At 43.6% G+C, this 11,878-nt stretch overlaps 2 protein-coding genes across 2 annotated transcripts in view; both read left to right on the plus strand.

Moving 5' to 3' along the window:
- Positions 1-4,063, plus strand: part of HRG (histidine-rich glycoprotein) — an 11,263-nt gene extending 7,200 nt beyond the window's left edge. The window contains exons 6-7 of the mRNA XM_012730337.1: positions 1,164-1,265; positions 3,029-4,063. Of these exons, the coding sequence (XP_012585791.1) occupies positions 1,164-1,265; positions 3,029-4,063 (1,137 nt within the window). The remainder of the gene's footprint in view (positions 1-1,163; positions 1,266-3,028) is intronic.
- A 4,728-nt stretch (positions 4,064-8,791) lies between these two features.
- The window catches only part of LOC101633237 (kininogen-1), a 20,032-nt gene continuing 16,945 nt past the window's right edge, over positions 8,792-11,878 (plus strand). Inside the window, exons 1-2 of the mRNA XM_012734502.1 lie at positions 8,792-9,010; positions 11,340-11,450. Coding sequence (XP_012589956.1) covers positions 8,822-9,010; positions 11,340-11,450 — 300 coding nt within the window. The 5' untranslated portion in view covers positions 8,792-8,821. The remainder of the gene's footprint in view (positions 9,011-11,339; positions 11,451-11,878) is intronic.

An 11,878-nucleotide genomic window follows, 5' to 3' on the forward strand; every position in this document is an offset into this window, starting at 1 on the left:
AGACAGAGTGGGGAGCAGAACAGGCAGATCTATGAAGTACACTGCTGAGGGGAGCAGCGGGTGTGTCAGGAGAGGTCTGCCACGCCATGTGGATCACCTCCGGGGCAGGCGGGAATCGAACTCATGCAGAAGTGGTTTAAGCTTCTTTGTGCTGGGCTTTAACCCGCTGCGCCACCAAGGAGGGTCCGACTTTTCTAACTTTTAACAGCATATCTTCCAGAGTTGGAAGGTCGGAAATACTCATTAGTTCCAAAGAAAGTTCAAAAGAAGCAGTTCCTCTTCTGTTTGTTCAACTTTTTAGCCTGAAATAATTCTAAAATTCTGCTTAGTAGCCACCAGAAAAGAAACCTCCTCCCCCACCTCCATCTGCAAACAAATGCAAGTCCAGCGCAAAAACATTGACTAAAGATGAGCTGAGTGCTCAGCGTTATACAACATTATCTCATTGGATTAAGTTCTCCCACAATTTGTGGCTAGATAGAATTATACATGTCTTTTGCAAAAACTGAGTTTGGAGAAATTTTATGTAATCTGCTTACATAAAACCAGAATTAACAGGTGTGTGACTCCAAAGCAACATGCAGACCCTCCATGCTTAATAGGTTCTTCTAGAAAAGGTTTTCTGTTTGTCCTAGTCTAAGTTTGACAGTTGTGTTTTAGGGCTTCTGGTGTACAGGGATGTCAATCACTGATAGTTTCTGTACTTAGGATAGAGCCAGCAGACAGGGTTCATAGAAACCCTTCTTTATAGTGTCTTCCTCCTTTCTAACACTCCAAACACCTGTTCCAAGTTATTCAAATCCCTCTGCTATACTGGTCTTCATTCTCTCTAGTTAAAGGCAACTCAGATCTTCAGTGCAGCAGAGCTGAATTAAGGACATCAGTGATAGGGTACACCCCACTCCCACACACAAGGAAGGCCAGTGTCTGTGTCCACTCACGGGCAAGAACCACAGCACCTTATGATGAAGCCTTAGGAAATGATACTTTCCCAAAAGTTTTAACTAGGAAAGATGTTTAAATGGAGATATTTGATAATATCACTCTGATTTTTCTAAGTTCTTCTTTTCCCAATGTCCAGAAGTTCACAACTCTACTGAGCACCAGCTTATAACCATGTGAACACACACATGCACACTAACAGGCTTTTCTCTTCTTTATAGGCTTTTGGATTCTGCAAAGCAGATTTGTCCTATAATGAGGGAGCCTCTAACTTGGAATCCCCAAAAGATATTGTCATAAACTGTGACGTGTTCCAACCTGAGGTGAGTTCCTATGCTTTGTCATAAACAGTGTCATATTAAGTTTGTTTTGGTCTTATTGCTCTTTGTGTATGTGTGAGAGAGAGAGAGAGAGATGATTATATGGTGAAGTGGGCAGAGAAGTACAGACAGAACAGGTCCCTGAGGAAAGGAATGCAATTGTTAGTATGCCACAAGAAAATATGAACAATTTTCCCAAGAATTGTAGAAGAGTAAGTGTGATATAAAAGTAAAATCATCACTTATTCAATCAGCCATTCATGAATTTGAAAGTGGTGTCCATAATCAGGAATCCAGTGCTGAGATTTAATGATTTTGTAGGTATGGTGCCTAAGGGGAATAAATTAATCTCAAATTTATCACATAAAGTTTTATAAGGAAAGATGTGAAACAATACTTTGTATCTCTCCCAAAAGCTTTATTTTATATGAAAATACTCTTCACAGTAATTTTTAAATCAGGAAAAAGAAGCTAAAGTGTTCAGTGGGCAGCTTTGTCCCCATGCCATGAACCCATTGATTTTTTTTTAAGATTTATTTATTTATGCATATAGAACTGGGGCACAGCCCAGAGGTGCAGGGGCGGTGAGAGGATTCACCAGAGACAAAGTGGGGCACAGAACATGCCGACTGATGAAGTACACTGCTGAGGGGAGCAGCGGGCAGGTCAGGAGAGATCTGCCACGCCATGTGGATCACCTCTGGGGCAGGGATCAAACTCACGCTGAAGTGGCTTTAGTTTCTTAGTGCTGTTCTTTACCCCGCTGCACCACCAGAGAGGGCCCTGATTTTTTTTTTTTAATTAAAATCTAAAAAAGGAGTGTAAAGGTGAAATGTCCATCCTTTAGAAGTAAGGGCTGTTTGTGTCACAATTTTTATTTTATTTTTAAAGATTTATTTATTTATTTAGACAGAACTGGAGAACAGTCCAGAAGTGCAAAAGTGGTGAAAGGATTCACCAGAGACAGAGTGGGGAGCAGAACAGAGAGAGTGACTGAAAAAACACTGCTCCGGAGAACAGCAGGCAACACAGGAGAGGTCTGCTGTGCACTGTGTGGGTCACCTCTCTGGCCAGAGATTGAAATCTTGCCAAAGTGGCTGCAGCTAGCTTCATAGTGCTACACCAAACCTGTTGCGCCACCAGGGAGGGCCCTATCACAAATTTTAGAACTCTTAGGAATATAAATTACAAAGCTCTAGTTTCCCACATGTTGGTTTATGGATGAGTGCCATTTCACAGTATAATTTCACCACTTTCTGTTGAAATGAGAAAAATGGGAAGAAGGCGTTTTTCATGACGCAGCATTTACTCCATCTGAAGGACTGTGTTCATCTGACTCCTGTGTTGTCCCAGTATTACGCCCTCCCTGGTGGCACAGTGGGTTAAAGCACAGCACTGAGAGGCTAAAGCCACTTCAGCATGAGTTCAATTCCCGCCTGCCCCAGGGGTGACTACATGGCGTAGCAGACCTCTCCTGACCCGCCCCCTGCTCCCCTCAGCAGTGTACTTCATCAATCTGCCTGTTCTGCTCCCCACTCTGTCTCTGGTGAGGCCTCTTGCCACCCCTGAGCCTCTGGCCCATACCCCAGTTCTGTGTGCACAAATAAATAAATCTTTAAAAAAAAAATTAAGAACCCTTTTTGGTATCCTACTTTAAAAATTCATTTGTGGAATCCAAAAGTCTGTAAACTGTTGGTCTAAGACAAGGGCTCTAACTTCTTTTTTTGTGTTACATGTTCATATTCACTTGTTATGTCCTTTACCAGGAACATAGAAAAACCAATGTCAAATATCCATTTTGGATCCGTATCTCCTCTAATGGACATAAGCATCCTTCTCCAGGCCAGCCTCCATTTAAGGTCAATGGATCCAGAGATCACCATCATTCCCACAAATTACATAAACCTAAATGCCCATCTTCTGAAGAAGACAAAAGTGATTCAGGCAGACCACGGTTTCAGGAAGGAGATCTTCCTTCAGGGTCAAGATGTCATCACACCCATTTTAGCACTGATGGAACCCATGGACATGTTCGTAATGACAGTTCCAGTGAACACCATCCCCATGGACAAGGTCACCATGGACAAGGTCACCATGGACAAGGTCACCATGGACATGGTCACCATGGGCACAGTACCCATGGACATGGTCACCATGGGCACAGTACCCATGGGCACGGTACCCATGGGCACGGTGACCATGGGCATGGTGCCCATCGACACAGTCACCATGGACGTCATCACCATGGACGCCGTCCCCACCACCGTCCCCATGGACATGATTTCCATGATCTTGGACCCTGTGACCCACCACCTCAGATCCCAGGTCACCGTGACCCAGGCGGGCCCCCACTACCTAGACACCCAGAAGAAAGAAGTCCAGATAATTACCCACCACCCCAGATCCCAGGTCACCGTGACCCAGGCGGGCCCCCACTACCTAGACACCCAGAAGAAAGAAGTCCAGATAATTACCCACCACCCCAGATCCCAGGTCACCGTGACCCAGGCGGGCCCCCACTACCTAGACACCCAGAAGAAAGAAGTACAGATAAAGCACACTATCCCTTTGAAAGGAAACAAATTGGATATGTTTACCAGCTCCCTCCACTGAAAAATGATGAAGTTCTTCCTTTACCTGAAGCTAATTTTCCCACCTTCTCAATGCCAAACCACAACTCCCGAAAGCCAGAGATCCAACCTTTTCCTCAATCAGCCTCTGAATCATGTCCAGGGAAATCCAAGAGTGAGTTCCTGCAAGTCTCCAAGTTTTTTGCAAACACATTTCCCAAAAAAGGCTGATTTTCTTGATGGGAAAGATAAAAAAAGTTCTTAATTAAACAATGAATAAGATGTGTTCAGTAATAAATGCAAAATTGCAAACCATTTTAACTTTACTGTCATACTCAGAGGGCAAAAGTGAGGAAGAAAGGAAAGATCTTAGTGCCACAAATAAGTTAATTCTGTCACTCACAAATCTCTGATCCTCAGAATTTCTTCCCTGGATTTCTTTAACTCCAGCATTTTTCTGTTACATGGTAGCCCAGAGTGCAACTGGTCTGCCTGTCTGTGGGTCTTCACCCGTGTGCTTAAATTTAATTTTCTGCAGATACACACAAAAGGATAATGGGTTTACTTACAAAAAGGGGAAAGGAAAAGGAACAACACAGGAAAGAGAGCGAGAGATACAAGGTAACTAGAATATCTTACCAGCTCAGCTGACTGGGAGCTCTGGTAACAAAACTAACTGCTAGCCCCAGCCACACAGTCTGAGTAGAGCCAGTTACCCCAGAGAGAGAGAGAGCCGTTACCTCTCAGAGCAACCATTGGAAAACCACTCTCTATTTATCCCCCAAAGTCCCAGAATAGCTTAGCTCTGCCCTTGTGTTCTCACAGTTCTCTCCTGGTACTGCTGGGAGTTGTAGTTTTCCAATCACTGGAGTAGGGGGTAGAATCCAGAAAATTGGAGTAGGGGCTGGAGTCCACCAAACTCTGCAGAGTTCCTTTAGGTCATCCTTCCCCTTAACATTTCCACTATAAGTCCTTCCCCTTAACATTTCCACTATAAGTGCTGAAATGTAGTTGGATATACCAAGGTAGAATGTATTATCATGTTTTCTTAAAATATACTTTTAAAAGAGTGACCTAAAATTTCTCATGCTTGTTATTTCTAGTCCTCTAAATTTCTTGTTGGAAAAAAAAAGGATCTAAATTCAACTACAAGCAAACAAAGTTCAGGTTCAAAGATGTTTGTAGGCATGAACCATGACTATAAATTCAAGTGCATAAGAAATACCACTTTATTTCTTTTGTTTTTCAAAACAAGTTAATTTCCATTTCTATTTAAAGCTGCTGGGCTAATGAAGTTTAATCTGTCCGTCTTGGGCTTGCTTCATCATGCTACTCCCCACACAAAGCTGTACCAAACTTCGAGAATCTCACATGGTGCTAAGGTATTTGGGTGTCAAGCACAGGAGGAGGTCTGGCTCTTATCACTGGCCCATCAGGACCCCGGCTTAAAGAGGGTAACTGCCCTATTCTCATCTCTCATTTGGTCTAGTTTATCATTATCAAACTGGGGATATGGAAGACTCTGGAAGCCTGCTAATGGAAATGACTGGCTTGTGGCTATTGTTTCCTGGGATCCTGCTACACTCCAGGCTACATGACCAGAAAGTAGGGTGAAGGAGTCCACTCCTTAAACACCTATCCATTTTCACACCTTCTCCCAAGGTTAGAGGCACTTGAATCTCTGATTCATTTTCAATGCAAGAGAACTCCATTTTCCCCTTCTCCCTAATCAGGGTTCAAGCAGGTTAATGAGAATTCAAGTTCTTTCTACCTAACTTAGTCATTTCAGACACAAAATGATGGCAGATAGGTTTTAACTGGGCAGCGAAGGAGGAAAAACAAAGGGTGAAAGACCTTAGGGTTGTTCTTAGATTGTAAGGAGGAGCCTACAAAGATGGTGAAACTACGACTGGGAGAATAAAGTGACCACAGATGGTGGACTGTCCGGGAGGGTGTGGAGAGGAATGAGAGGCCAGTCATGCTGAGTGCTTCCAATGAAGACTCAGAAACAGCACATGCAGTGTTTCAAGTACTATAATAAACAGGAATGAATGTGACTTTGGCTTACATTCTGTTTGGGGTTCTAATCCCAGCACCACTATTTACTGACTACTAGACCCTAGGCTTGGGGCTTCATCTTCTCCTTAAGTGCTGGCAATACATTTCTTTTCTTTTCTTTGTAGGTCCCTCATGCCCAGAGTAAGAAATCACCCAAGTCTCTTTCATCCTCAGCTTATTTTCCTACACCTGCCCCCAAACACACTGGAATCTACCTCTGTCATCACTGTACATTTGAAACTGTTTGCTTCAGTCAGGATTCTTAACCACCCATTCTATTATTAGGTATGATTATAGAGCTAATTACTAGACCCTGCACATATATTATCTCTAATATTAAGATTTTTTAAAAGATTCATTTATTTGTGCATACAAGAACGAGGGTACAGGCCAGGGGTGTGTGGGGTGAGAATGTTAAGGGGAAGGATGTCCGAAAGGAAATCTGCAGAGTCTTATGGACTCCACCCCCTATTCCAGCTTTCTGGACACTATCCCCTACTCCAGTGACTGGAAACTACAACTCCCAGCAGTACCAGGGAGAGAACTGCGAGGACCCAAGGGTGGAGCTAACAGGAAGGAATTCTGGGGCATTTGGGGGGATAAATAGGGCGCAATTGCATCTCATGCTGGCTCGCTCTCTCTCACTTGGGAAACAGCTCTCCGGACCGCGTGACTCGATGTGTTCAGTCAGCCTAGCCATAAGGTATTCCAGTGACTTTGTATCCTGCTCTCTTCCCCTGGGTTGTTTCCTATTCCTTTCCCCTTTTGTAAGTAAACCCGTTATTGACCCTGAGTTGTGAGCACGCAGGTGAGGCCCCACTGACAGGCGGCCCAGTCCACTTTGGGCTTCCCTATAACAAGAAGATTCACCAGAGACAGACCTGAGAGCAGAACAGGCAGATCGTCTGAAATACACTGCTGTGGGCAGGTCAGGAGTGGTGTGCTGTGCCATGTGGGTCACCTCCCTGGCCAGGGATCAAACTCGGCTGCGGTAGCTTCAGAGCGCTTCATAGTGCTGTGCTTTAACTTGTGCATTAGAGAGAGCCCAAGATATTAAGATTTTACAAATGAAAAAAGTGAGCTTAGGAAGGCTATATGACTTTGACTTGTTTAAGAACAGTTAGCAATTAAGTTGAAGAGCTTGATTGGAATCAAGTTTGTAATTACTGCTAAGTTCATGTTCCTGCCACTCTGTTACAAGGCCACTGTTCAACTCACCTTGACTTTTCTTCAGGAACTCTCAAGGAGACTGAATGATCAAGCTAGAGACTCCATAAACAACAATAAATACGCCAAATACCTTTTCTTGGAAACTGTGGGGAGTAAGTAAAGTAACGGGGGAAGGATGTCCTAGACACTCTGCAGAGTTTGGTGGACTCCAGCCCCTACTCCAATTTTCTGGATTCTACCCCCTACTCCAGTGATTGGAAAACTACAACTCCCAGCAGTACCAGGAGAGAACTGTGAGAACACAAGGGCAGAGCTACGCTATTCTGGGACTTTGGGGGATAAATAGAGAGCAGTTTTCCAATGGTTGCTCTGAGAGGTAACGGCTCTCTCTCTCTCTGGGGTAACTGGCTCTACTCAGACTGTGTGGCTGGGGGCTAGCAGTTAGTTTTGTTACCAGAGCTCCAAGTCAGCTGAGCTGGTAAGATATTCTAGTTACCTTGTATCTCTCGCTCTTTTCCTGGGTTGTTTCTTTTCCTTTCCCCTTTTTGTAAATGAATCCATTACCCTTTTGTGTGTGCCTGCAGAACAATTAAATTTTAAGCTTGCGGGTGAGGGCCTGCAGACAGGCAGCCCAGTTCACTTTGGGCTACCCTGTAACAGTTAGACTTGAGGACATTTACTGAGGCTTAGCCCATGTCTTTAGCCAACCTTACACACACTCTCTCCTAATGGTCTAGTATAATCCAAAAGTTTGCTTAGGCCCAGTGAGTGAAAAGCACACACATCCACCAAACTAGAAACAACATGCAAGGATAGAGATTTACTTAACCTATCTTTCTGTTTCTCCTCTGTCTTCCCCACCTGGGGAGCATTTTCCTTTCCAGAACTAATGAGTAGAGAGAAGATGGTTTGGACAGAGGACAGACAGGACACTCATATTTTACTTTCAGTCGCACCACTGGCATGGTGTGGACTGCCTGGCACTCACTGTGTCCCTGTCCTTGCAATGTGATTGCTGGCACCCAGCACCTCTGCAGGGTGATAAGAATTTTTTTTAATTGAGGGCTTGTTGGTTTTCATCATTGTTTACATTTGGGGAATTGTACTATTGCCCCCTTCAGACGTAATTACTATAGTGCTCGCACCTGCAAACTACCCATAGTCCACCCCACCATAGTCCATTTTGCCTCCTCCCCGCCCTATTTTCTCCCTCTCCCCCAGATTCCTCACTTCTAGTCAACTCTCAGTTTTTAAGTTTGGCTTTATCTGATCACTGAGTAATATTGTGTACATACCACATCTTCTTGATCTTCTTGTCTATTTCTGGACACCAGAGTTGTTTTCCATATCTAGGCTATTGTAAATAGCACTGCTGTGATATTGAAAGTTGTCTGCACACTGTAGTCTGTGTTGCCATATGTATGTAGTTCCTGGGGATAGTAGAGGCAATTAGGGTTTTTTCTTACTCCTCTATTAGATAAATTTATGTAATTACCTGGAAATGTGGGCAATGCTCCCACAGGCTTCCCAAATGCAAACAAGCAGGTCACCAACCCCAGTGTTGTAATGCTTGGAGAGCCCAGCAGAGTCATTTGTCCTAATGGAATAGGGCAAACTGTGTGAGAGAGCAGGGAGCCAACCAGGGCCCCAGAGTGCTGAAGCAGAGGAAATAAGAGGCTGGAGACTTAAAATCAGCATCTAAATTGGCTCCCAATTGTTGGGGGAAAAATCTCTCAGCGGCTAGCAGGAGACGGTCAAATCATGAGATTAATTACCATCCTTTTCCTCTGCTTCAGGCTGCTATCAAGCCAGGAGTCCTTCTCACAGGAAATTGACTGCAATGATGAGGATATATTTAAGGCTGTGGATGCTGCTCTGAAGAAATATAATGATAAAAAAGAAACTGGCAACCAGTTTGTATTGTACCGTGTAATTAATGTCACCACGTTGGTGAGTATGACAGCTTGAAACTTGGATCCCAGGGATTCCCCCTCCCTTCCCACCACTCCCTTCTCTCTCTGCCCCCCACCTCCCCATCTGCACCACTCTCCTCTCCCCCACCCCAACCCACCCCTAACCCTCCACCAATCTACAGAGAACTGATAACCAATGTAGTCTGTTACAACTCTTAGATGGGACCACCGCCCTCTGAGTGGAGGTGAGGGGCAGGGTATGATTAGTCCTTGGGCCACCAGAGCTGCCTCTGAAAGTGATAAGAGAAGCAGAATCCTGGGTGAAGTGGAACAAAGGTAGATGCAGGCATTTGAAAGAGATTTGCCTGAGAGGACTTGCCGGTAATAAGTCCAAGACGGAAACTATAAAAACCTCCAGACCTCAGGTGAAAAGAGGTTATTGAAGGGATCATCTACAAATACTGGAGGATTTGTTTAGAGCAGAATCTGAAAAAGTCAAACTCACAGAAGCAGAATGTGGAATGGTGTTTGTAGAGGCTGGGGAGTAGAAGTGGAGAGTTTTGGTCAAAGGATGTCAAATTTCAGTTGTGAGTTGAGTAAATTCTAGGAGCTATTGCATAGTATGAAAACTCAGGTATAACTCTGTATTTTATATTTTAACTCTGCTCAGTGATCTTCAATGTTTTCATTGTAAAAAAGCAATGGATGCGTTAATTAGCTTGTGCATAGTAATCACTACAAAGTGTATGCATATATCAAATTATGTTTAAAGTCTTAAATATATATAATTTTTATGTGTCAGTTATACCTTGATAAAGCTGTGAGGGTGAGGGAGTTAGATCTAGGCTAAGTCCAAAATGAGATTAACATGGTTCCGCACCACTAAACAAAATATGCTGAAGTTCATTTGCCTGAAACTACCAAGGGTAACAGCCACATTATAGATGGTTTTTAATGTTTTTTTTAAAATCACTGAATGACATATGCAGGTTGGTGACAAATTCTGACAAGATATTTCATATTAGAAATATAAATCTCTCAATAATTTTTTTTAACGAATTTCAATGTGAGAGCTGTTCACTTGTTTACTTTGGTGGGAAAAAAATCAGCCATTTGACAGGAGGATTAAGACAAAAGCCCAGGTGGACAGTTTTTCTGAAAGTGAAATGGAGCCACTGGTTCCACAATCTAGAGTCATCAGGTATCAGTTCTGCTTCCGGTCTGTCCAACAGTTGGCGGCGTCTTCCTTGCCTGACTTCATGGCTGATGTCAACCTTCATTCTGAGATGTCTGTAGAGTCACTGCTGAGCTCTCCTTTCCCATGTGGCCACAGCCCCACTGCTACCACCTACTGTTTTATTAAAGCTGAGGCCTGGAACTGGCCCAGAGAGGACCCCAGGACTCCATTCCCTCCAGGGGCCCAGCAGCCTCTGAGAGAGAACTCCCCACCCCCACCCCGGGTCAGGGTGGGGACCCTCGGCCTCTGCCTCTCCAAGTGGCCGGGCTGTTATGTCCTCCTCCCTGAAATGAAGCCTCCTGGTCTCATCTGCAAAGTGGGGGCTGGACAACACCACCTCACAGTCCCTCAGGCCAGGGTTTTGCATGGAAAAGCTCATCTAATTCACTGCCTTGAGCTTTACAATCTTATTTACTATTATGACATTATCCAGATATGAACTGTGAACAAATAGACATACTAAAGTCACCTGTAATTCATCCTACTGTCCAGAAACAACTGTTATCATTTTTCTCAAAAGTGAAAAATCACGCTTTAATTTTTTATCTAATTATAAAGCTAATACATTTTTGTTTTAAAAAAAAAAACAGCTTCACCATTCAGGAAAGTTTGTTTAAAGAAGAAAGTGAAAGACAGTTGTGTTCCTACCACTGAGAGACATTTTAACCTCTTTGTTGCACAACTTTTCAGACATTTAAAAATCATATATTGACATATAAATTGATTTCCTCAAATATGGCCTAATGCTACAGATACTACCTTGTAACTTAAATATATATACAGTCACAGATGAAATATACAAAAATATAAGTATATACATCTATTCATAGAAGAAACTTGCTAATTGCTATATCCTCAGTACTGGGCAAATAATTGCTCAATTTGTTGAATGAACAAATTGACCATAATATTAATATAATACAAAACATAAATATAATACATGCATGTCTACACATTATGAACATTTGGCTAAATAAATATTTGTAACTTCTGACATTTTTAATACATGTTTGGCCCTAACTGAATCAAGCCAATATCAAATATGTATAACCAGACCAGACCACATTCAAATGATTCGCTGTGCATTAGTACGATGAACCTTATGTATTTTGGGTTGCCTTTTTTTCAGGAGGGCCTGACCCAGTATTATTCCTTCAAGTACCAAATCAAGGAGGGTGATTGTCCTGTTCAAAGTGGCAAGACCTGGCAGGACTGTGCCTACAAGCAATCCGCAGATGCTGTAAGTCTGTTGCCTCTTCCAAGCCTCTGGTTTTCTGCGTCCAGCCTGCCAGAAGTCTCTTCTGGTGCTGGGGATGAAACTATTTTGAGTCTGAGGTTGCCTCTGAACCATCAAATGTATAGAAATTTCCCATGATTGATGTCTGTCTTGTCACAGAGACATAAAGGGCATGGAGATGTGGAGAAAGGCCCCCCTTGGGAAGCTGCTCTACTGACCCCTGGGACACGTGGCCAGCCCCAGAGATATCACAGCCCTTAGGCGCAGGTCAAGGGCTGGTGAGAGGAAAGTGGGGAGCTTCCCTTGATAGGCCTGAGCAGAAAACTCCCTGCTGACCACTCTGGACTGCCTGCACCCTATAACAGGGAGCTCACATCAACCCTATTGGACCAGGGAGGAGGAAAGGAGATATGGTCTGCAAGGGTCTTTTT

This window comes from Condylura cristata, unplaced genomic scaffold, assembly GCF_000260355.1.
Source record: "Condylura cristata isolate star-nosed mole 26May11 unplaced genomic scaffold, ConCri1.0 scaffold00003, whole genome shotgun sequence".
Lineage (NCBI taxonomy): Eukaryota > Metazoa > Chordata > Mammalia > Eulipotyphla > Talpidae > Condylura > Condylura cristata.